General features: G+C 30.0%; 3 protein-coding genes and 1 long non-coding RNA gene across 11 annotated transcripts; 2 read left to right on the forward strand and 2 right to left on the reverse strand.

Annotated features, from left to right (window-relative positions):
- Positions 1-1,396: 1,396 nt before the first annotated feature.
- On the reverse strand, positions 1,397-6,079 carry LOC121214838 (uncharacterized). The gene is made up of 3 exons (XR_005910568.1): positions 5,746-6,079; positions 4,770-4,867; positions 1,397-1,867 (listed from the first exon to the last, which is right to left on the reverse strand). It is a non-coding gene; the product is annotated as an uncharacterized lncRNA (long non-coding RNA).
- LOC121214837 (L10-interacting MYB domain-containing protein-like) lies at positions 3,173-9,970 on the forward strand. Of its 8 annotated transcripts, none has more exons than XM_041089181.1 (5): positions 3,173-3,576; positions 4,652-4,702; positions 8,429-9,007; positions 9,088-9,319; positions 9,409-9,970. In XM_041089181.1, exons 3-5 carry the CDS (start codon positions 8,894-8,896, stop codon positions 9,567-9,569), a joined length of 507 nt encoding a protein of 168 aa, XP_040945115.1. In that variant the 5' UTR covers positions 3,173-3,576; positions 4,652-4,702; positions 8,429-8,893; the 3' UTR covers positions 9,570-9,970. The 8 variants fall into 8 exon arrangements, 7 of the variants coding, with proteins under 7 accessions (XP_040945115.1, XP_040945116.1, XP_040945113.1 ...); XM_041089182.1 differs by having other exon boundaries at positions 3,173-3,580; positions 9,409-9,927; XR_005910567.1 differs by lacking the exon at positions 3,173-3,576 and adding an exon at positions 3,661-3,784 and having other exon boundaries at positions 9,409-9,468.
- A 4,317-nt stretch (positions 9,971-14,287) lies between these two features.
- LOC107908842 (vacuolar-sorting receptor 3) lies at positions 14,288-18,936 on the forward strand. Its single transcript, XM_016836120.2, has 12 exons — positions 14,288-14,775; positions 15,768-16,460; positions 16,561-16,649; positions 16,761-16,830; positions 16,901-16,984; positions 17,109-17,185; positions 17,275-17,356; positions 17,698-17,780; positions 17,873-17,939; positions 18,170-18,298; positions 18,398-18,507; positions 18,689-18,936. Exons 1-12 carry the CDS (start codon positions 14,466-14,468, stop codon positions 18,785-18,787), a joined length of 1,893 nt encoding a protein of 630 aa, XP_016691609.2. The 5' UTR covers positions 14,288-14,465; the 3' UTR covers positions 18,788-18,936.
- A 1,819-nt stretch (positions 18,937-20,755) lies between these two features.
- LOC107908183 (transcription factor bHLH84) lies at positions 20,756-22,229 on the reverse strand. Its single transcript, XM_016835432.2, has 4 exons — positions 21,694-22,229; positions 21,374-21,607; positions 21,140-21,271; positions 20,756-20,995 (listed from the first exon to the last, which is right to left on the reverse strand). Exons 1-4 carry the CDS (start codon positions 22,045-22,047, stop codon positions 20,897-20,899), a joined length of 819 nt encoding a protein of 272 aa, XP_016690921.1. The 5' UTR covers positions 22,048-22,229; the 3' UTR covers positions 20,756-20,896.
- Positions 22,230-26,591: the final 4,362 nt, after the last annotated feature.

A 26,591-nucleotide genomic window follows, 5' to 3' on the forward strand; every position in this document is an offset into this window, starting at 1 on the left:
CCTACCTAGAGGTGCCAACTTTGAAGTGTGCTCCAGGGGCCGGTTTCAACTACGTCACTAATTAATCTATAATCTTTTCTATTTTTCTAATTAATCTTTTTATTTCATATATAAAAAAAACCCTTAAAAAGTGTTTATATTTTGATTTACACCAAATTGATTTTGTAATTTTTTAATTAAATTAAAAAGGGATTCTTCGAAATTCCAAAGTAAAATGAAAAAAAATATTTTTTAGTCACCCAATTATTAATATTTTTTATTATCTAAGTAAGAAAAGTTACAAAATGGTTACTCAACTATTCAATTTTGTCTTTTTTGTCACCAACAAGCTAAAGAACTATTCTCGAATCTTTGTGTAATAGCTCAATTTTCAGTAGTGTCAGAACAGTGATTTGAGATCACTAAATTCGATGAAAAAGTTAGAAAAATTTATTAATTAATAATTATAAGTTAAGCGTGATTTTAGAAATATTTTTGAATTAGTGAATTTTGTGATTTAAAAGAAATTATTAGGTAAATTGGGTCGAAAACGAGGTATCGAGACCTCGATATTATAAACTGAGCCGTAAATATTTTTATAAATATTTGTGGAGTGTCATGAGGGTAGTATTAAAGTTTCGTTAAGAAATTTTAATGTTCCGATGGTTAATTGATTAAAAAGATCGAATTGAAAAAAAAACATATTCTCGGGACTCCGTTCCTGTAAATTGGACTCTTAAATATTTATTATAAATATTTACGAAGTTAGTTGTGTAGTTAATTAGGTGAATTTGACTTAATTAGGAGTTATTGTGAAAAAGCACTAAATAAACAATTATGCCATCAGCCTAAATTGAGGCGGCATAACAAAATAAATATATGAGATATTTTAGTTAATATATATTATAATTAATTAATTAATAAATAAGTATTATATTAATTATATTATTATAATATTATATTATTATATATAAAACAAAAGATGGAAAAAGAGAATAGAAACAAAATAGCAAAACGAAAACAGTGGAGAGAGGAAAAAAAAGAAAAAAGGAAGGAAAGAAGAAAAATTTAGGGTTTCAAGGTTCAAAGTTAATTTGCTAATGTCGTCCAAGAGTCATTGTCCGAGAAAGGAAATGAGAAGGTGGACAAGGAGTGATTCGAGAAAATTTCGGTTAGTATTACCATAATTCGAATTTAATTATTAATTGTTAAATTTTAAATTAAAATACATGATAAGCAAATTGAGGTAAGTATCATGATTGAATTGAATGAAAAATACGTATTGGTATTGAATTTATTAATAGCAATTGTTGGATTTTGAATAATATGTTTAGTAAATAAAAATAAGGTGAATATCAATATTGAATTATATGTGAATTGAATGGAAATTACTAGTGATATGATTTGAATTAAAAGAATTAATGTGGTATTGAAACGCATATTGGATTGAGAAATTGATTTGAATTGTGAATATGAGAAATTGTAAATTGCATGAAATTGAAATGAAGTATGAATATGTATGAGCATTTGATGGTATACTTATTAGAAAGTGAAAATGTATTGAATCAAATTGTGATTAAATTGGAATGATTTGAATTGAAAGTATGAGAAAGTGATTGAATTGAAATGTGATTCGGAAACCCTATTAACTAGTCGGGCTGAATCGGATATAATTGGCATGTCATAGGATTGGAAGAGTTCAGGGATACTTCAACCTCGAGTCGATGAGACACTGGGTGTCACTATATTTCTTCGGATAGATTCGATGAGGTACTGGATACCAACTTTCTTCGGCTTTGCCGATGAGACACTAGGTGTCAACCATTGCTTCGAACTATCCGATGAGGCACTGCGTGCCATTCTGGTGTGTTTGGTTGGATCCGTGTATCTGCCAAAGTTCGAGTCAAGTTAATATGGGTAAATGAATAATTTTGATAATATAAATTTTATTGAATGATCTTGAATATGAATTGAAATAAGATATTAAATTGAGATATGGAAATGAAATGTATGAACCATGGGTTCAAGAAATAGATAGTGATATAGTTCATGAAATGGTTTTGGTAGTGTGAGATGATGTAAAAATCTAAGTGAAGAAAAGCAAATTGAAATAGCTATTGTTGAGAAATGAGAAGTGAAAATAAAATGATTTGAAATAGTGAAATAATATGTGAATTTAATTGAATACAAGTTATTGAAATTTATTTATGGATTTAATGTATAAATTGAGTGTTATTATTAGTGTTATTGAAACATATTGGTCTAAATGTTTAATTTGATTATTAAAAGATTTAAAGTATAAATTGAATATAAATAGAAATGATAATGAATGAGTTGATAAATTTATTGAATTTGTATGAATTGGAATGAGTTATTAGAATGAGATGTTGAAAAATCTAATAAAATTTAGATAGTGAAATAAGGTATGAATACAATTAAATATGAGATTGAAATATTGCTTATTGTTATTAATGATCAAGTTGATTTAAAGTATGAGATAATTAATGAATAATTGTAGGTATAAATTGAATGTATATAATTTATCGATAAATGTTATAAATTTGAATTATGGTAATACCACTGAGTATTCCCATACTCAGCGTACGGTTGTTTCTGTGTGCAGGTTAGTAGAAAACCAGTGTTCTGTCCAGCATCCAGAGCAATCCCAACCTCAGAGAAATTTTAGTGTTGTACCTTTCTTTTGATAACGTGGCATGTACCTAAGTGATGTATAGGTTAAGTATAAGAGTTTTGTGATTGTGGTTGTAGAATTATGTTTAAATTGGTTATAAGTATGAAATGGAACTAATATGACATATTTGATACAAGTATGCTATATCTGTTATTTATTTGTGAACTAGTTATAAGTTATCCGATATATCCAGTAATGTTTCGTAACTTTGTTCCGACGACGATTTAGGGTTAAGGGGTGTTACACTTTGACTACTCTAAAGAACTTTGGTACAAAAAAAAAACATGTGCACAATGTTGGATGAAGAAAGCTTATTCTAGACATTAATTAGGGAGCCGAGTCAAATTAACATACTACTAGTAACACTAGTAAAGTACTAAGAATTGATTTATATTAAAATATTAAAATTTTGGTATAAAAATGTATTCAATTTTTATTAAAATGTTTTTAAAATAATTTTTTTTTTATAAATTTGGTTGTATTATGATATACCATTTTTTATATCAAAATTTTACTATTTTAAAAGGGTTTTTAGATTTTTCCTGAACAATGATTTTATTGTGGCATCAATGTAAACTAGACAATTTATGATTGGCTGGATATCTCAACCAATTTTTTTAACGTCCAAAAAACTGAACCAGAAACGTCTGATAATATTAGAGACTGAAGTGGGCCAAAAATAACTTTTAAGGACTAAACTTTTTATACTCAAATTATTGTAGCGCTTGGGAGACTAAGGCCTCCTTTGGTTTACCAGTGAAGACCAGTGTGGTGCAGTGAGGGATAGTAAACTCACTGGTATGCTGTTTGGTTCAACAGCACAATGCAGTGAAAACTTATTTCAGCCACACTGATATGCTGAAAACAGGCTGGAGGATTCAGCTGCAGTGAAAGCCAGTACAATTGTAGGTATTTTTTTGAGACAAACATACCCATACTTTTATTTATTATTTTACCATTTTAGCCTTGAAACTTAAATTAAATTCTTCCCCAACCACAGTTGTTTTCAAATTTGGGAACGGAACAGCCATTTTCTTTTTCATATTTGTGAAGTAAAACACTAATTTCTCCCCTCTTTTTTGCTTTGTTCTTGATTGTGGCTGCTTTTTGAAGGTATTTTCATTAATTTCTTGTTATCTCTAGTTCTGGCTTCTTCTACTCTTCTTTGTCACAGTTGTTATTATTATTACTATTATTTTTGAGAACGAAACAACCATTTTCTTTTGTAACACTGATTTCTCCCCTCTTTTTTGCTTTGTTCTTGGTTGTGGCTGAGGTATTTTCATTAATTTCTTATTATCTCTAGTTCTGGCTTCTTCTACTCTTCTTTGTCGCAGTTGTTAGTCCTTTTGACTATTGATGTTAAAGCAGTAGATTAATGATCTAATGTTTTAGAAGTGTATTTGGTTAATTTTTTGTCTGTTTGCTGAGAAATGTGAGCTTAAAAAAAGAACTTTTACCATTTCTGTTTTGTTATTATTGCACTCAAATTTAAAACCCTGAACAGCAAAAAATGAGCTTAGTTGAATTTGGAGAATTGAAAAGAAAATAGACTTCGGCCTTGATGGGGTTGAGTTTTTGGAAGTACATACAAATAATTCTTTGTTTGTTTGCTAATAAATATGAGGAAAAGCAAGATGAACTTTTCCCATTTCTGTTTTCTTCATATGAGCCTATTTTGATTTTCTTTGGGACTTAAATTTGAAGTCCTGAACACCAAAACTAAACTTAGTTGAATTTGGTTAATTGAAAAAATATATGGGAACTGAAAAAAAAACAAGTCCTTGTTGTGTTGATGGGATTGAGTTTTTAGAAGTGCATTGGGATAAATTCTTTGTTTGTTTGCTATGAAAAGTAAGAAGAAAATGAACCTTACAATTAAATAAATTCTTTGTTTGTTTGTTTGTTATGAAATGTGAGAAAAAAAAGTGAGCTTAGTTCAACATTCAATATTCTGTTCTTATGATTTGTGTCTTGCAGGTTGGAGGCTCTGAGGTGCCTACTTCATTTGTTAGTGTAGAAGCAGGCAAGGTATGTATTTGAAATAGTGAAACTTGTTTAAAATCGTGTAACTGCGAGGAAAAATGTAAAATCTTACCTACAAGTTTGATGTCTGTGTTATCAACCAACCATTGTGCCCCATCTTTCTTAAATCCTGTGAAGTCTGAAGTAAACTCTATTTTATGCATCAGCCTCCTGAAAATGAAAACATATCAACAATTTTAAGCCATTTCTGTAGAACAAAACAAAAGTCAATCCTATCAAGTAGTATCACCATTATTAAAGACATCTGATATTGTCATGCTTCAAAAATACTCTTGATAGGAGCCCACTCAACTATATTCGCTTCATGCATATGTAAATGTAGACAAATGAAAGTCATTACTCCGAAACAAAAGTCATTTCACATGCATAGTTCATGCTTTTCTAAGCTGATCATGCTAACTTTCATAAGCCGAAACACTAGTAAAAGTCATTACTCCAGCACTTTCAATTCACATTTACAATCAGTAATCCAAATATACCACATCTAGAACAATTTATCAATTTAATTTATATTCAACAAGTACTATTAAAATTTTAAATCTGAAACTAAGAAGGAACAAAGTTTTTTATTACAAAGAGATAAAAAAAACAAAAGAAAAAAGAGAAGAGAGTGGAAGGTCAAACTTTATCAATGGCGTGGGTTCTTAAAAAATTATTTGATAACAAAGTAGCTTCTTTTTATTGGGAAATCTGGGTATTCTTTCTCAAGTTTGCTGAGAGAGAAAGAAATGGCAATAATTTTTTTTTCTTTTAACTTTATTGTGTTTTGGTTTAGTTTACAATACTTTTATGTTTGTTTCCCGAGAAAATTTCAAATAAGCTGAGAATTATGGAATTCATTTTATCAAAAACTCTTGTTCTTATTATTTATATCTAAATTTCTATCATAAAAACTCAAATTCCATAGCTTTCTAAACCATAGCAGATTATCCTAGTCACTATAACAAAAATTATCAAGTGGGTTTTGAAGAGAATTAAGCAAGGAGTTCAAAACTACTAAAATGTAACAAAATTAACTAGAAATTCACCTTGAATTTTGATCTCAAATTGCCGAAATTTTAAAGCTTTTCTTCTCCAACATTCGGCTCCCCAAAAGATGAACATGCAAGCACTAACATTTTTGTGTTTTGTTTTATCAATATTTGAGTTATTACTAATTTACTATATTAGCCTTTCTAATTGATTTTAAACCGGCACATATAGCATGGACATATACGGCACTCATCAAATTAAAAGGGTTATTTACCAATTAAGTACTTAAGATCAATCTTCACTAATAATTTCATCTTAACAATCTCCAAATTACCGTCTATGCTTTTGTCTAAGGTTAATTTACAACATAAGCACTCAAAGTTATAAAACCAATCCAATTGGGCACTAAAATGAATGCATGCATGGCTTTCTAATTTTTATGTTTTATAATACTTACAATAATAATTATCTTACCAAAATAAACTTAAATAACATATAAAAAAAATCATGCATAATGCCATTTAAATTATTATTCTACCGTCCATTACAACTAAATGGTTTAATAACCATGCAAACACTTTAATTAATAAAACCACATACAATTCAATCCTATTAAAACTGCCCTCAATATTTTCATAATTTGCAATCATATCCTTTTTAATTAATTAAGCACACAAACCTTAAAATTTAAACACGAGTTACCTGTTAGTGTTAAGTGTTTTAAAAAGCACACGATGTACTCCTCTGGTAATTTTCCCTGGAAGAAGAGAAGAACTAAAGACACTCAAATTGTAGACTATGACAGTAAAGATAATTTTTAGTGACACCAATGATGAAAACTAGAGAAAATTATCTCAAAAATGCAAAAATAAAAGCTAAAAATAACCAAAATATCTCATAAAGTTTTTTTCAAACTTATAAAAAAAATGCTAGTAAGTACAAAAAGTATAGAAACAACAGTAGCATGAAACCACAAAACAAAGTCCTTTAAAGTCAGAGCTCAATCAACTGATCACTAAAGCCATAAACTTGCAATCAAATACAGTCACAAACTGCACATTCATGACCATGAATACTTCAAATGTCGATGAAAAAAATCAGAAGTTACCATGATGTTTAAAGCATGAGTTAGATAGTCTTGAACACCATCTTGCCAAAGCTCATCAAGGTGATTTTACAATACATACATAGCCTAATCCTAAGTTGTAAAACCATCTTAATAGTTTGCTGAACCAAGTAAAACAGAACTAAGGTTGTGGTTGGGGAGGAGGGCCCTGATGAGCTTATTTAGGATCTTTGAGAATTTTTTCTTTAGTGTTCATCTTATGGCTTTCATCCATTCGTGATGTACTATTCTTATTTTTTATGAAACTATATTATTATATCTAATTATATATTTATGGTCTATTGACATTTAAAATCAAAATAATAATAGATGGTAAAGACACGAAATTTTGTGGAGGGAGATAGTAGCTTAGCAACAAAAGCTGTTTGGGACGATGAGTTGACGTTGATGTTTTGTGAACTTTGCGTAAATGAAGTCAATGCTGGCAATAGACCGACAACTCATCTAAACTCAAAGGGATGGGAAAATGTCATTGCTCTTTTTCAAGCAAAAACACAAAAAAATTATGGAAAACCTCAATTGAAAAATAAGTGGGATACATTAAAAAAGGAATGGAGGTTATGGAGGGAGTTGCTTAAGGAATCTACAGGTATTGGATGGTGTCCATTGAAAAAGACGGTCGATGCTACCGAAGAGTGGTGGGCTGAAAAAATACAGGTTAATGTTAACTTTATCATTATTTTAATGCATAAAGTTTATTAAAATTAATAATTTACAGTTATAAAAATCTTAGTATAACATTTAACGTTTAACATATTATGTAGGAAAATCCTGATTTTAAAGGATTTAAGAAGAAAGGAATTGAACCATGATTGAATGAGTTAATGTGGCAAATGTTTGGTGGCATTGTAGCCACTGGAGAGAACGCATGGGCACCTTCGTCTGGTGTTCTTCCACGTGGGGTTCCTATGGGAGATGATGCACCTAATGAGGGATTTGGTGATTCAGATGAACATAGTAACGAGAATGAAGGTATTCCCCTTGATGAGGTACCATCAAACCCTTCTCATGGAATCCCTAATCGAAGAAAGGAAACACTTGGGGTTGTACACGGTAAGGGAAAAAAATCAAGTTCAAGTAGAAAATCATCAAGAAATACATTAACTACTCAGATTGAGAAATTGTGTGAGAGTATGGCTAGTCCAAGGAAGTCAGTGAACGAAATTATTTTTCCTCACTCTCAATATACTATTTCAAATGCAATGGATGCTTTGCGTGCTTTGGGAGATGAAATTCCAAAAAGAGATGAACTGTACTATTTTGCCACCAAAATGTTCCAAATACTGGTAAAACGAGAAATGTTTTTGAACTTAGATCCAGATGATAGGGTTTGGTGGCTTCGACGTGAGTATGCTGAACAAAATCCAATTGCATCATTTTCATCCTTGGTAGCAACATCCCCATTTCCCTTCCAACCATACCATCAACCACCTCCACCATCAGCTCCTTAGAAATATTATTGTAATATAACTATACTACTTTTTATATGTAAGACTAATGTATGCTACTTTGTATGTTTGGTATTTTTATGTTATGCTTTTAATCAAGTTTCTGTGTTGTATAGAATGTCACGAGATTTTAAAGGATTTATTTTCATTTGATTACTTTTTCAGGTTATGGATGAATTTAACAATATGTATAATAGTTTTGATATGAATTATGATACCTCTGAATTAAGTGAAGAAGCTCAACGAAGAATAGCCACAATTGTTACCCAAGTTGAGCACAACAATTATCATAATGAGGAAGAATATGTGTTAAGCAGTGTATTGGTACACCATGAAACTTATTTCACTATGCAACCGCGTATGGATTCAAATTATACTGGTCAAATGTGGGTGGACGAAGTATTAAATGGGCACGATGATCGTTGCATGATTAGTTTTAGAATGCCAAAAAATATATTTCACAGATTGTTGCATGATTTGCAAACAAATTATGGCTTAAAGAATGGGAAAGTATCGGCGATGGAGAAGTTAGCATTATCATTGTACATTCTTGGAAATAGAAAATCAAATTCAAATGCAACAGAGTGATTTCAACGATCTGGGGAAACTGTTAGTCGAATTTTTACTGATATGTTGCATATATTTGCTCGAATGGGAATAGACACGATTAAACCCATTGAAGGTCAATTCAAGGAAGTACCGAACCATATTCGACATGATACAAGATATTGGCCTCACTTTAAGGTAAAATTTACACAATCTTTATATTTTTAAAACATAAATTATTTCTAACTTTTATCTCATTACTTGTATTTATTTTAAAGGATTGTATTGGGGCCATAGATGGAACACACATAAAAGCATGCATTTCACCTTCTTCTCAAATACCTTATATCGGACGGAAAGGTGAACCAACTCAAAATATTATGGCAGCTTGTGACTTCAACATGTGCTTTATTTTTGCATTTCCTGGTTGGGAAGGAACAGCACATGATAGTAGAATTTTTTTGCAAGCACTTAGAAAGCAAGAGTTGAAGTTTCCACACCCTCCACCAGGTCGAACTTTAATTTTTTAATTACTTTTTATATAAAAAATATTTTTAATTTATTTTTAAACTTTATATTATGTTTTACTTTTTTTGCAGGAAAATATTATCTTGTGGATTCCGGATATCCACAAATGGCAGGTTTTCTAGGTCCATATAGGGGGAACGATATCATTTACCTGATTTTCGTCGAGGTAATCATCAAGTATCTGGAAAAAAAGAAATCTTTAATCATGCCCATTCTTCGTTACGCTCTGTGATTGAACGAACATTTGGAGTGTGGAAAAAAAATGGCCAATATTAAGAGATATTCCAAGTTATTCATTCGACAAGCAAGTTCTAATAGTTATTGCAACAATGGTTTTGCATAATTACATTCGAAGACATGCTTGGTCAAGTGATGAGGATTTTCGAGAATTTGAGAATATACCGGACATGCCAGTCTCTTCAAGCCAATTTGACAGAGGTGAATCGAGTTCTTCTAACAGAGAAAGTGACCTTGAAATCACAATGTTAAGGGAAACCATTGCAACTAGTTTAATGAATCAATATTTGTAAACACATTTTGTATCATAACCTAATTTCTAGTAATAATGAAACTTGTTATGTCTTATGTTACTATATTTTTTTATTAAAAATCATCCATTTAGATACTTCAAAATTAGATCCAAGTATAATGTTATCATTTATGAAAATAATATTTATCATTGTTATAAAAAATATTTAATTATAACTATAAAAAAATTAAAAATAATTATCATTTTATCTAATAAATAATTTAAATTATTTATATAATTCATTAAAATATTGAAAGATACATTTTAATATTTTATTAAATGAATTTGCATATTTTAATAATTTTAAAAAAATAAAATAATTTAAATAACTTCTATTATATATCAATTCTAATCTGATGTCCTTAATAGTCATTTTTCATTCTCACCTCACCGCTACAGCTGCGTTTGAATCCAAACACACACTCCACCATTGTTTCTAATCTCACCGCTACAGTACCCAATCTCACCGCTACAGTAACTAATCTCACCGCCACCGCTGTTTTTAACCTCACCGAAGGTAAACACACCGCCCATCCAAACTAGCCCTAAACCACCATCTAGTCCAGTCACGATGGTCGATTTTTCGAATTTGGTTTGCCACAAGTCGATTTACCTTTTTTAAACTCACACGGTAAGAGACGAGACATTTCACTAATGGAAGTGACCTTACAATTTCAAAAACTATTAACTAGAAATCGATTTCGCTTTTTCTACCACTGATGTGACTTGATGATTGCTCTTGGGGTGACTATTAAGTAATCCAAATCAATTAGATTTGATAGTTTATAATTATATAATATATTTTTTTCATTTGTGATGATTTAACCTAATTTTTTTAGGGTAATTAGGAAATGATTTGAGATTTGAAAATCGGTTTCTAAATATTCGAAAAGAGGAAAAAAAGAAGACATGTAATTAGCGTAAATAATAATTTTTATTTGAATTATTGAATATATAATTAAAATATATTAACGTAATGGTTCAAATATTATAATAGAATAATTTTTTTCTGAAATCATTATAATAGAATATTTTCAAATCAAAATTAAAGTATTTTTATCATATTCAATATATAATATTATTTTATTTTATTTAATCAATACAAAGTATTATTATTCAAAATAACAACTAATTAACATAATTAATTCTAATATTAAATAAGTGATAATTGAGATGCTTTGAATTTTATTCAGTAATAATCTATTTTATTTCAATAAAATTAGCACAATTTCTACCCAACATTTTTAATTAATAATTGTAAATTAAATTTTAATTATTTTTTTAACTGGATTTTTCTCACAACTTTAACTTCTAATAAATAATAATAATTTTTTACAAAAATTACAATTATTTTTATAAGTATAATTATCACAACTTTTTAAATTTTAAATATTAATTTAATAATATATTAGAAAATAAATAATATTTTCGTCTTTTATAAATATATATTTGTTGTTACAGATTTTAACAGTCAAAGGAGTTAATAGGGAGAATATATGTTTTGCTTGCCTTGATGTGAAAGGTTAGAATAGAAAAACGGGTGACCCAAAAATCAAGCCGAGGCTTCAAGAAGAATACAGCCTACATAATTGAAACGGAAGAATGAAGGTCCTTTTAAAAAAAAAATAAAAGTATAATTATTTTTCTGGTCCTTCAACTTTATAAAAAAAGTTATTTTAATTCTCTAATTAGTTTTTTTTTATATTTTTAATAATTAAATTTATATTTTTTATCAAATCACTTCAAAATGTATGAAAAAAGTTAACTTGCTGACATGGCATATACGTAAATTACCACATAAATGACATGTTAGTATTTAATTTTTTTTATAATTTTATATTTTTTAATAGCTTTAATAATTTTTAAAAATAATTTTATAATTTTTTTAAAAAAAATTTAAATTAAAAAATAAAAAATATTGACATATCATTCACGTAGAGATCTAGGTGTATGCTGTGACAATAAAATTAACAAACATTGACTTTTGTATCTATTTTTTAGTGTTTTAATAATAAAACGTAATATTTTAAAAAGATTTAAAAAATTAAATAAAAGGATAATATTTTTTTTATAAAATTAGAGTACTAAATAAATTATTATTAGAAAAAACAGAAAATTAAAAAATGTACCCATCCATCCCACAGTCACTACTCGGAAGCCGTGATGAGCGTCGACTTGGATGGGGATCCTCCGGTGATTGCTCCGTCAATTTCAACTTTCAAGCCATCGCGAAGTCAGTCGGTAAATTTCTAATACTTTAAAAGTTCTAAAGATATTTGGGATTTTTTTTATTTTTATTTTACGTTAACAAGTAAAACAGTAATTACGATAAAGGGATTTTCTTAAACTTAACAATTAAATTCATTCTGGTCATAAACTTAAAAAATGTAAAAAAAATTTGATGACATGACACCTTAAGATTATATCATATTATCACTTGAAAATTAAAAAATTTATATAAATTTTCATGTGATGACGTGGTATAATATTAGAGTATCACATATAATATTCTAATAACCGGACCAATAGTTGAACCGATCAGACTACTAATTCTCAATTCAATCAGTATGATTAATTCAACTACTACACTGATAATAATTTAAAACAAAAATTAAAAAAATAAAGAAATTTATTAAACCGGTTCAATCTACTCAACTACAGGTTTTTGTCCCAATTTTTTTTTATCAATTTTGAGCGGTTTTTAATTCAATCAGTTCAACCTCTTTGTTAAGATCAATATACCGATCGGTTTGCGGTCCAACCAACCAATATTGTTTCAAAAACACTGGTCGCATCATTAAATCTTGACGAAATCCAAATTCAGGTGTGAAAGTGAACCCAAGTAAAGTACGGATACCAAATTGGACCTAGTTGCCATGTTTAGGGGCACAAATTATACTATCTCTTACAATAAATGCATATCTTAATTAGCTAAATAGAATCACAAAGAATTGTTTGAACCAATAACTAGAATATATTAGGACTCAAAATAAGGGCCAAATTGAAGTAAATGTGAACTATTATGTGGGTTGTCACTTCAACATCATTAAAAAATTAATGTTTTAGTCAGAATTTTAATTAAAAACAATAATTTTATTCTTTTTAAATGTTTAATGGTTAAATTTAACTCAAAAGAAAAATAAGGGCTAAACTGATAAAATATGTAAACGTTGATGGTTAGATTTAACATTATGCCTTTAAAGAACAGTGTAGATATAGAAAACAATTGAAGGTTAAATTCTACAATTATTCTATGTACTTTATGAAAGTTGTAGATTTAATCCTTGTACTTTGATTTGATCATTTTTAGTCTCTATACTTTTCAAAATGTAAAATTTCAGTCAAGACTAATTTATAACGGTTAAATTCATTAAGTTCTGCTATTTCCAAAATTTAATGTGGCAAACATGTTATCATATGCGTAATACTATGCCTACTTGTTATTTCCATATATTACTCACTAAAATCCAGTTAATAGATTAATAGTTGTCATTTCTGTCAAGACTCAAATTTCAAAATTCGGAAAATATATGAACTTATAATGATCCGATTGGAGAATATGGACCAGAACTACAATTATACGCGTTGTACAAGAATAATAATTGAATTTAACCAAATGAATTTGATTGCTACTGTTTAAATTCAGATTAAAATTTTAAATTTCAAAAAGTATAAAGACTAAAATTGAATAATTTAAAAAATACAAGTACTAAAATTGACCAAATTAAAATATAAAGACTAAATTCAAAATGTTCACAAAATACAGGGACTAATAATAAAATTCAACCAAATATGAAAATCTTAACCCTTAAGAAAAAGGTACCGTCCAAACTGTCCCGCTTGTTCGGAGAGATAAACACTTGTCTTAAAATTTTCACCATAAACCATTTATTTCTTTTTAGAATTGTTTATTATTTGTGTTCGGTACATGTTCGAAGCTTATTATCATATTTCTCAATAATGTTATTTTTAAGCTTTGAACTTAAATCTCTTGTTAAAAATACAAAATATTTTACCGTTGTACTTAACACGTGTTTGATCTTTGTATTTTTAGTTTCTAATTTTTTTATTAATAAATTATATAAAAATCACAATAATATTAATTACAATTAAAAAAAAGAGATATTCCTGTAATTTCATAAACGAGTTAATGATTCAGTTAAGTAATATTAAAGTTGGAGTCTATTATGTATAATGATAAAATGTGTGAGTCTTAATCTCCCAATCTACAAGTTTTTATTTAATTTTTTATTTTACAATGCTGAATATTAATTAAAAAAAAACAAAAACTCGAATATTTATGTAGCTTTGCCTCGTTCTTTCGTTATTACTATTTTTATTTTTCACACACATATGTCCAAAATATGCATAAATCTCTTCACCATTTTAATATAATTATTTACTTTAATATTAATTATGATATTTTTAAAATTAATAAAAAAGGATTTTAAGAAATAGATAAATGTAGTTGTATTAAATGAAAATATAACATCTCTTTTACTCGCGTGTTTTTTCTTACACGATCATCTTCTTCAGTGTCCTTCCTTAAACTGATCTACGCAAATCCCAGGAAAACCCCACGTGTCAAAAGAGTAGGAGATGGAGATACGGAGATTGCATCTTCTTCTTCTTCTTCAAGGTTTTATGTTGTTATCTGTGATGGGGAATTGTTACGCGAGATTTGTGGTGGAAAAGAACAGCTTGAGGCTGACTTCACCCGAGAAGATTAAGGGTACCTATGACAGTGCAATTGGCAACTTTGGGATACCTCAATATGGGGGAAGCATGGCTGGTGCTGTGGTTTACCCTAAGGAGAATCAAAAGGGTTGTAAAAGTTTTGATGACTTTGGGATTTCCTTTAAATCCAAGCCTGGTGCTCTTCCTACTTTTGTTTTGGTCGATCGTGGAGGTACCCTTTTTCTTATTTTTGCCTTCCATATTTGATTTCTGGTCTGAGATTGAGTTTTTTTAGCTATGATTTGTTTGTTCTTGGGTTGACTCATTAGGAACCATTTTTGCCTCTCTTTTTTGGCTAATTTGATTGTTACTTTATAATTGGGGTTATTTTGGGTGTTAGATTTATGGCTTGATTTGTTTGGTTTGGTTGGTTTAAGAGGGTTATTTTTCCTATTCTTTTATAATTGTAAGTTTCCTATTTGAGTTTAATTGGTTTAATTTTCACGCACTGGATTTATGTGATTGGTTTCTAACTCTTCCATTCATTTAGTGAAGTATTTATTAGTAGTTTCTGTCAATTACATTGTCACTATAAGCTTTGAGTTTTGTAGTTTGTTTGATTTGGTGGACTAATAACTTTCATGACTTTATTATATATATATATATACACACACTTGTTTTAGCCTGCTTAAGTCGTTTGGAAGGAAAGATGTCATTTTCTCCTTTTATCCTAGTTGTTCTCTGAAATTTGGGGTTAATTTTCCTATCCCCCCCCCCTCTAATTTCACTGGGATCAACTTTTTTCCTGATTTGGAATGAAATTTTGTTGTTTTGTCTTGTGAAATAAGCTGTTTGAATTGATCGAAGAGAAACACGAGCTCAAAGAAGGTGGAAGTTGTGCATGCTCTAAGTGCATCATATTGATGGCTTATAGTTGCCTCCAATTATATAATTAAGATATTACAATGTGATTAAACTGTTAAAGGGGTAAGAAGAATCTTAAGTAATAATTCAGTATGTTCGAGACATTTTGCAGTTTATCGTGGCCTATGTATAGATACCAATGGCTACTATTGTGTTAGGTCATAGAGATTAAGGTTGTAAAACTTGTTTATTGTCCTCAGACTTGACTACCTAAGTTATGGCCTTTCAGTTTATTTTTAGTTTTCGATAACTTCAAGCCGAGTCTGCTTTTTGTGTTTACGATTCTATTTATTTTCCCAGATTGCTTCTTTGCTTTAAAGGTTTGGAATGTACAGCAAGCTGGTGCTTCTGCAGTGCTTGTTGCTGATGATATTCAAGAAGCATTAATAACCATGGATACACCTGAAGAGGATAGATTAGCTGCCAAATACATTGAAAATATAACAATTCCATCTGCCCTTATCGAGAAAAAATTTGGTGAAACTCTTAAGAAAGCAATAAGTGGTGGGGATATGGTCAATGTTAATCTTGATTGGCGAGAGTCTGTTCCACACCCTGATGATCGTGTGGAGTATGAGCTATGGACCAACAGCAATGATGAGTGTGGAGTAAAATGTGATATGCTGATGGAATTTCTGAAGGATTTCAAGGGTGCTGCACAGATACTTGAAAAAGGTGGCTATACTCAATTCACACCCCATTATATAACTTGGTACTGCCCTCAGGCTTTCTCGCTAAGCAGACAGTGCAAATCTCAGTGCATCAACTACGGAAGATACTGTGCACCTGATCCCGAACAAGATTTTAGCTCTGGCTATGAGGGGAAAGATGTAGTTATTGAAAATTTGAGACAGCTGTGTGTTTTCAAAGTGGCAAATGAGACCAATAAGCCTTGGTTGTGGTGGGACTATGTGACAGATTTTCAGATAAGATGCCCCATGAAGGAGAAAAAATATAACAAGGAATGCGCAGATGTTGTTATCAGAGCTCTCGGTAAATAGTTAAATTAAAGAAACCTCTATTTCACTTATTATTGCCACTAATACCACCCTCAAGAAAGGACAAAATCATGATGTTTTTGTCATCCATTCAGGGCTTGATGGTAAAAAGATTGAGAAGTGCATGGGAGACCCTAATGCTGATGAAGATAATCCTGTTCTGAAAGAAGAGCAAGAAGCCCAAGTAATTCTCCCGTGCTTAGTTATATATGCTTTTATGTATTTGTTCTCATTTTTGACCTTGTTGGAGTTCTTAAATCATTGAAAGCTGCTTAATAGAAATATTTTTCTATAGGTGGGAAAAGGATCTAGGGGTGATGTTACCATATTGCCTACGCTTGTTGTTAACGATCGCCAATATCGAGGTTCGTCTAGGTGCCTGTGTATCACATATAAAATTTAGCACGCCTTCCTTTCTGATATATTAGCATACAGGAAAGCTGGCCAAAGGTGCTGTTCTGAAGGCCATCTGTGCTGGTTTCGAGGAGACTACTGAACCAGCCGTTTGCTTGAGCGGTGGTAATTGTTTTTTATTATACTTTCTTGCTAGAGAAGTATTTTAGTTGGTTACCGCTTAGGGCCTATCGTATAGTGCAATGCTGCCGCCCGTTTCCATAATGGACAGTGGTTACGTCTGTGGCAGATGTGGAGACAAATGAATGCTTGGATAACAACGGTGGTTGTTGGCAAGATAAAGCAACCAATCTCACAGCCTGCAAGGTATGAATCAAAGAAATTTCTAATAGAGGTTCACTACTTGCTTATGACACCATTAACTCAATTAAGTCCCAACATATTAACTTTCTCAGGATACATTTCGCGGGAGAGTCTGTGAATGTCCCTTGGTTGATGGTGTACAATTTAAAGGAGACGGTTACAGTCACTGTGAAGGTGTTATGAGATTTTGTTTTTTATCATTTTTTTTGCATAGGTTTAGTTATTATTTCGAAGTTAAATTTAAATTGTGAAGTTACCATTTTAATGTTTTTTTTCATGATTCATGTCTCATTATATGAGCCTAACAATATGCAATGGCATTAATAGGATAAAGCTTGATTTGTTTTTGTTTGTTGCTTATGTCCAAATTCGAAGCCCCTCATCAATTTTTATTGTGTTTGCTCATGTTTAATGAGGCAATACAATTTTCTCCCTTAAAACTCTGGTTTCTATCATTAATCATCTTATATCTGCATAATATATGCTCATTTTCTATTTTCATTTTTGCCGATCAGCTAGTGGGTCTGGAAGGTGCAAAATTAATAATGGAGGTTGTTGGCATGATGCACGAGATGGACATGCATACTCCGCTTGTTTGGTTAGTATTTACATTTATTTTTCCTAACCTCCTCCCAGCTTTACATTTTCCTCCTGAAATCAAGTTTATGCTCTAATCGAGGATTTGAACAGGATGATGGAAATGGTAAATGCCAGTGTCCTCCAGGGTTTAAAGGTGATGGTGTCAAAAATTGTGAAGGTGGGTCCTAAACGAATAAATATATGTTTTTTTTTGCGAGTTCGAGAACCTAATCGCCACAGGCATCTTGAAAGTGCCTCCTTTATTCTTAGTATGAAGAAACTCACATGACCGTCATGTAGATAAGCTATAACGAACGGTAAATGACTAGTTGAATGCAAGCAAATGGAAGCATTTGGTTTGTCAAATGATTTAAGCCATTTAATATTTGTGCGTTGCCAATCACGCAGATATTGACGAATGCAAAGAGAAGAAAGCCTGCCAGTGCCCTGAATGTAGCTGCAAAAATACTTGGGGAAGCTATGAATGCACTTGCAGTGGAGATCTTTTGTATATCCAGGACCATGATACCTGCATAAGTGAGTTGTCGATCTACAATTTGCAACTCGAACCTATTTCCTATGCAATATATGATTTCCGGTTCGTGTTTTGATGCCTCACTCCTTGCTCTATCTCAGGTAAGAGCAGTACCGAAGTAAGATCATCATGGGCAGCCGTTTGGGTCATTTTAATCGGCTTGGCAATGGCCAGTGGTGGGGCTTATCTCATTTACAAATATAGATTAAGGGTAAGTTAGTGCATTATATTATATTTGGCTAGTTAAGAAAGTGACTCTTCTGGATTGAATCGTTTGATCGGCAACTTCCTATAGACTAACTTACCGAAACCCGAACCGGCCATTCTGATTTTCTTCCCGTATATGTTAAGCATAGTTTTTGTAATGTTGACGTGTTTTATTACTGTTGCAGTCATACATGGACTCTGAAATCCGAGCTATAATGGCACAGTACATGCCATTGGATAGTCAAGCGGAAGTACCGAACCATGTAAGCGATAGTCGAGCATGAAGACGAAAAACTCCAGTATTTGCAGGGAGTAGATGTGGTTCTTCTTGTTATACATTGATTCAATTGGATTTGGTGCAAGGATTTTATTGATATGTAAAATATATGGAGCAATAAAGGAATACAGAATAGAAATGGCTTTTTGTTCTTTATTGTTAGAATCCCTATTTATCTTTGACCAATAATTTATATGGCTACTTTGTCTCTGAGATTAATTTCTTTTTTTTTTAAGCACCCCTGTTTTTTAATTGCACTTAAAAATATATATGAAAATTAAAAGAAATTACCAATTGAGTGTTAGCTAGACTAGTATTGTTGTCAGTGCAAAAAGACATAGTTTCGAATACGTTGAAGCGCATTATTCTCCTATTTATGGGTTTGGATAGCTCTTAACATTGTATTAAAAAGAACATTATTAAAAATAACAGATATGATAAGAATTAAAAAAAAAACTAAAAGAAATTAAATATTGTATGATAGACACATTTTGAAATTTCTATATTTCTCAAAATGACATTTTAGTTTTTATATTATGCAAAATTTGAAATTTTGTTTCTTGATTAAATCTAAGTTCTTAAATTCGATTGGTCAAATTTTGCTATTGATTTTGGAAGTTATGGATTTGGACTATGTTTTTCAAATTGTTTTTTGAAGTTTAAAATTTTAATCAATTCATAGTGTGACTTTTATGTGAGTATCACGTGAAAATAATAAGTTGACATAATATTACATCTGTGATAATATATTTGTTAAATAAAATTTTGAAAATGATTAAGGGTGAGTTTGGATGGGCGATTGGGTGCGGTGTGGTGCGTTTAGCTTACTTTTTGTCTCTCGCTACAGTATCACTACAGTATCTAATCTCACCGCCACCGCTGTTTTTACACTAACCGCAGGTAAACGCACCGCCCATCCAAACTCACCCTGAATGTAACAGTACTATTCGGTTAAAACTAAAAGTATAAGGATAAAATAACCAAATTAAAGTATAAGAATAGAATCTGTAACTTGCGCATAGCATATGTATCAAAATTTGAACACAATATAAATAGTAAATATGTACTTTAACTAGAAGACCTTTTCTTTTGCAATTCTTTTAAGTTACATTGTGAATCTCGTAATTCGGTTGGATCGATTAGTTTAGAGCTGTTCATTGCAATTTGGTTTGATTCTAAATTTTTCATATTCAATTTTGGTTTTTAGTTTTTATTTATTTTTATAAAAATGAGATTTATTTATATCTTTTAGACATTATTTTTAAGAAGTTGTCACTTTTTAAAATATGATTTTTTATTACGTTATAAAAATATAATTAATTATAAATTAATTAAAAAAATTAAAATTTGGCACAACTTTGATAATTTAACTTTTTAACTTGTATTCTATCATCTAAATAATTCATTCAAATCAATTCTCGATTTGTCAATTTTTCTTCCTCAATCTTAAAACAAAATAATAATTAAATAAAATATTTATTTTCATTTCACTCTAAAATATAAGTTGGCGATTTTTAGTGTGGATCAAATTTAAACGTAGAAAAACTTAAACCATTCATTTATTTTGAACAATCTCATTACAAGTTTTGATTATATCTGCTCCTTTTTACACAATGCCTAGAACTACCCATTGCCCCCTCTCTTGCCCATAAATAAGAATACTCGAACCCACGTTCTCCTACATTGACAACAATACATACTAATCGAACTAATACTAAACTATTCATTTTTAAAATAGAGTAATAGACTGACTGAACTACTAAATTAATTGGTATCCATTTTTACAGGGTGAAATCTTTTATATTTAAGGGACTTGAGTCTAAATATGTCGAGGTTGAAGGTTACAAATTAACCTTTTTTTAAAAAATTTTTTACTGTCCACCATTTTAAACTTTAATTAAATGTATGAAAACTTAAACCAAATTTTTTATGTGATTACAAGAAATAAATGACCAAATTTTGATGAATGATTTTTGTGGTAAAATTAATAAATTATTGATTACAAATCAAGAAATAAATTCATTACAAAATGGCAACTGAACTTATTTCAATTTATAAAGATTTGCAAGACAGCCTATATGTTTTCACCAGAAATGGTCTCCAGCGGCGGTATCTTCTACGTTCTCTTCGCTGTACCGACCTTGAGATCGATTCCGATATCCATTCCGTTGTAAGCAATAGGTGCATACATCCAAAGATCATCGGAACTCAACAGCTGCAAGATTCCGAAATTAAATTAGGAAAAAATATAATAAAAGAAATAAACTCTTAGAAATATCGTTATTGTCGTCCTCAGTCTGGGTTTTATCTCTTGATCGACTTCAGGCAGACGACACTTCAATGAAGTGAAGTTTATTACCTTAATTTGTAGCTGCAAAAACTTTACATATTGAACAGCTTCTTCAAGCATCGTACTAATATCAACCTTTGTTCCATTAGGGACAAGATTCTGTAAAATCCTCAATCTTTCATTAATCCTTTCCCTTCTTTTCTGCAAAATCAATACGAATTCATCGGTTTAGTCGGTTAAGTCAATTTTTAATCTTCAACGATGCTTTAAACCAGATTTGCCTTATATATATATGTTACTTACCCTTGCATAAAGACTTTGTGGATCAGTGGCTGCACCCCTACTGGCTCTTGTTTTGCCATTCAAATTCAGTGTTGCTTCTCCCTTTGAGCCTGAGTTCGCACCACCATTCGAGTCGTCCTCCGACGAGCAACTGGCCCAGCTTTGCCCGTTGAGACCGCCATTACCGTCTTCATCATCATTGGCCGCAATGGTCTGGTTCTTCTTAGACCTTCCGTTTCTCTTAGTCTTTTGAACCTGCACACACACAAGTAAAAAAAACCAATCAATGATGAGCTGAAATAAAAAACATTTCTTTTCAAGTCTTTTTTTCGAACACTTACATGAACATCTCCTGAATTTCGAGATCTCTTGTTACTACTTTTCTTCTCAGGTTCAGGCTTCGGTTCTTTTTCAACATTGCCATCCTTACCCATTTCTGGGTTCAAACAATCATCAGGTTCAACCAGAAAAAAACTAGTGTTGGTCCCATCTTCCATACAAAAATCCATTGAAATGGGGCTATTATTGGTTACAAAAACTGGGTTTGAATCACTCAAGTAATTGCTCATATCTATATCAGGGAGCTGAGGACAATTACTCAGCAATTGAGCCATGAAATCAGCTTCTTGTTCAGTTGTATACATCCCACTGAAACAACTCCAATCTCCTTCTAAAAGGGTTCCCATTGAATCCATTGAAGAACAAAAAATAGTGGGTTTTTTGAGTTCTTTTTGGGGCTTCAAGTTATTCAATTAGCTTTGATCCTTGAAGAGAAACAGGATAGAGAGGGCTATATATATATGGGAAAACAACTGTGAAGAATGGCACCAACAAAAAGCATTGACTCGTGCAACAATATCTTCATTTTTTTTATAATAATTACCAATTATTATGAAACAAAGCTCGTAATGAGGGGTCCCTCACAAAGAACAACTCAGAAAAGGATTAAAATAATGGAATAAATATATTTTTGAGCTTAGCTCGAAAAATCCTGGAAACTAGACTGTCTTTTAACTAACTGTACTCAAACGAGAATGATTTAGTACTTAAAACATGAACTAAGATTAGGTGGAATAGGACAAAACAAATTTTGGTCAATTATAAATGGTTTATTTCTGTTATCGGTCTATGTACTCTTTGCACATTAGAAGTTTAGTCCCATTATTTTTTTAGGTAAAACCATGGATTTCTTTGTCCGTAAATGGTATTCAAGTAAAGCCAGTGTTGTTGGATCAGACTACACTAGTCAATTGGACTGGTTAAGCCAAAAATGGGTCGGCAAACAGGTTGAATCGACCTTTAAGTAAATTGCTTGAAAATGATAAAAGTCTGAAAACCGAAAAAAAAAAATTGACAGATTGATCTAGTTTTATAAGTTTCAATTTTTTTAATTATTTATTTAATTATTGTTGAATCAACAATAAAACTAATTAAATTAAAAATTGATAGGTTAATTAGTTCAACCACCGAAGCAAATCTAATTACATGAGTTCACTATCTCCTATTCTTTTGATTTAATAATGGAAACCGTAAATTCCATTAAATTGAATAACGTGACATTTAAAAAAGAAAATTGCTATTTAGTTTACATTTTCAAAACAATGTTGAAGAATTTTACAACCCCAAATCTAGAATAAAAAAATATTACAAACCCAGACTCGACCTTTTTTATTTGCTTATTTCCCTTCCAGCAAGTAACATAATCCAATTTAATAGAAATTCTTTTTAGTTATCAATTTGTTGAGTGTTTTTACGTGTCTATCTCTCAAAGAAGCTAATTTTTCTATTTATATGATACGATTTTTGGATGTGACGTCCTAAGTAAGTTCTCATGCATGCCAACAAAACTATGCAACTACTCTAGGATAAACACGTGTTATACCCTAAATATGACTTCGTTTATATGATGATGCTAACCCATCACACGGGATGCAAACATTCCACATGTAAACTCATACTAGCGAACTATGCAAGCTATGACAACTAGATTGGGTCGATCCTAGTTGGATATCCGAGTTCCGGGTCAGTAATGACGAACACCATAATACAACTAGACTTTGCTTATTAGATCTCAGTATTAAAAGTTGGGGTCTAAACTTTGAATGTACAAAAAAAAATACAAGGACTGAGAACACGATTAGACCCAGGAATATTTTGGTGAAGAGGAATGGGAAAGAGAAACACACCTGGCAATGGGTAGACGTGGGGGGGTCTTAACTTGAAAATATCATAAAATTTATAATAAACATATATAGCAATGTTGAAAGTATAAGATGAAAATGACACTTTAGGGAAAGGGGTCGGCCAGATCGTGGAGATGAGTATTTTGGCTGACATTCTCAACCAGACATTAATATCTGATTTTCAGATACTGTCTCCTTTTTTACAAGTGTTTTTACAACTTTTAGGAGGAATCTCTATCTTCGTTGTTATAAGAACCCTAAGAAATTCTTTTGCATGTAATTGAAGAAGATCATAACCCAGATTTGTATGAATATGTTTTGGAAATGTTGGTGACTAGGTTATGGTTTTAATTTTTTAGGATATTCTATCATGTGTACTTGAGAGTATTTTTTTAATGAATGTAAAGGTTTAGATGAGATCTTTCGATATTCGATAGTTATATTGAATTTCGATTAAATTTAGAGTCGAACTAAATTTAAACTCTAAATGATGGATGAATCTCTATAGAGTTGTTTATTCCACCTACAAAACTTGAACTTGAAACCCTACCGAAAGGGTATATCCAACTTTTTATAGATCGAACAATTATAATTTTCTCATTTTTAGTGTCATGAACTTGCCAATTTTTTAATATATAATTTAGTTCTGAGTTTGACATTTTTTTTAATATGGTACATGTGTTATGTTTTGGTCCAATGTGATATTTCTATTTGATAAAAGTTATACACTTTTGTACTCGAAGGTAACAATGCTAATTTTTTAATTGTTACTTTTTTAGTATTTACCTCGGATTATGTTTGGTCCAATGTAGTATTTCTATTTGACAAAAGTTATACACTTATACTTGAAGATAACAGTAACTTTTTAATTGTTAACTTTTTAGTGTTTACCTCGGGTTTTAGAGTTAATTTGATAAAATTAACAATTAACTTTCATCATATCTACCCTAAAATCAAACTAAACCATATACATCAGACTGTATTTGATAAATTGAACGCATAATTAAGTAAATTCACAATTAATACGAAATTTATTGTATCCACAGAATAATAAAAAACGCAAATCTAATAATATTAGCAATTAACTTTCATCAATCAATATATTTAATTATAGTAAATGTATAGGATTAGGGTTTACTTAATTACTTAAAAATTATATAATTTAGAATTCTTTTAAATATTTTAATCTTAAATTTAACATTAAAAATGTTTACCTCGATAATGAAGTTGTTAAATTTTATTTTAATAGTTTCACGAATTTTAAAGTTGTTCTATACCAAAAACGAGTTTCAATGCTTCCATATGTTATTTAATTTTACGATGAATATAAATTTTATTTGAATAGTAATTTTATTAAAATATTAATTATATCTCCTTACTTAAAGCCCAAGTAACAATTAAGATTGTTTTTTTGGATAATCAACATTGAAATTTTTTTCATCCTTTTATTTCCTCAAAACAATTAAAACAATAATTAATTATTAATTGATTAATTACATAAAATTATTTTTTTTATAAAAAAATTAAAATTATTTAAATTAGTGCAAAACTACATTTAACCTTAATCATTTTTTTGAATAATCTCATTATAGGTTCTAATTATATCTATTCTTTTTGACACAATACCTAGAATTACCCATAGCCCATTCTCAACTCATAAATAGGAGTATAATGCGCTTCAATACACTTGAACCCACATCCTCCTGCATTGACAAGAATGCCCATGCCAATCGAGCTAAAACTCAACCGACAACCTTAATCATTTAAAAAAAATCAAATTTAAATAGAAAATAGAATCTAATCTAAAATAATTGTAGGTTAAAAAACAAAAATTCTCTTCCTCTATCAATAAATACATTCATATATTCTCAAATCTATCAATCTATCTATTTATCTATCTATCACTATATCATATATCCATTATTCCCATATTATATTTTATTATACTAAACATATAAAAAAAAAGTCAAAATTCTCCATGTGTGTTTAAGGTAATTGAATGGCATATATACCCTTTACACATTAGCTTAAGAAATTATTATTATTTTAAATTTACATCATATACTAAAATTAAATTCTATCTAGAGTATTAATTTAATTGACACTGATATTATTGTAAATTCTTATTAATTAAGATTCGAGAATACATAGACACATAATGGGTAAATATAATTAATTAGGAGTTTGGGATTAACAATAAATTAAGAAATGCATAAAAATCAATGTGATCACATGATAATTAATGGGTAATTGTAAATTAATTAAATTCAAAGGACCTTTCTATTTGTCTAGCTTCATAAAGTGTTTTTTTTAATAATCTCATTATAGGTTCTGGTCATATCTGTTTTTTTTAACACAATACTTAGAATTATTCATAGTCCTTTTTCAACCCATAAATAGGAGGATAATGGGCTTCGGTGCACTCAAACCCACGTCCTCCTACATTGGCAACAATGACCATACAAATCGAACTGAGACTCAATCAGCTTCATAAAGTGTTTTTTAATTACTATAAACATATTATAAATACAAAACTCAAATTATACCCTAACATCATATTATTTATCTTATTTTTTAGATTAGTTTTCTATGTAATACAAGTTTAATCATCATTAATAAATTTGGTGTGATTCTTACACATGGGAATGAGGATGATTAATGTATTGGAAGATTGAAAGATAATGATTAAAAAATAAGGATCATATCTCACTTTATTTTAAACTCAACTTCTTATTTATTATTTTACATATTGTCCTAGTTGTCTTTGTGTTTTTTTTTATATTCATTTTATGTAAGAATTTATTATTGAACAAAAAATATATTTATTAGAAAAAATAATGATTAGTAATGAATAAAAAGTTGTAGAAAATATTTTCATGGAGGTCCCTATATCAGGAGTTAGATTGTATTTTGTTTTATTTATTCAAAAAATGGATAAATTAGTCTATGTACATTAGATCAAAGAGTAATTATTTCTGTTAAAATTTCAATCCAACTGTACTAATAAAAACTAGGATGGGTGATGAAATAACTATAATAGAAATGAATGAAATTTT

Source organism: Gossypium hirsutum, chromosome D02, assembly GCF_007990345.1.
Source record: "Gossypium hirsutum isolate 1008001.06 chromosome D02, Gossypium_hirsutum_v2.1, whole genome shotgun sequence".
In the NCBI taxonomy this organism is placed as follows: Eukaryota; Viridiplantae; Streptophyta; class Magnoliopsida; order Malvales; family Malvaceae; genus Gossypium; species Gossypium hirsutum.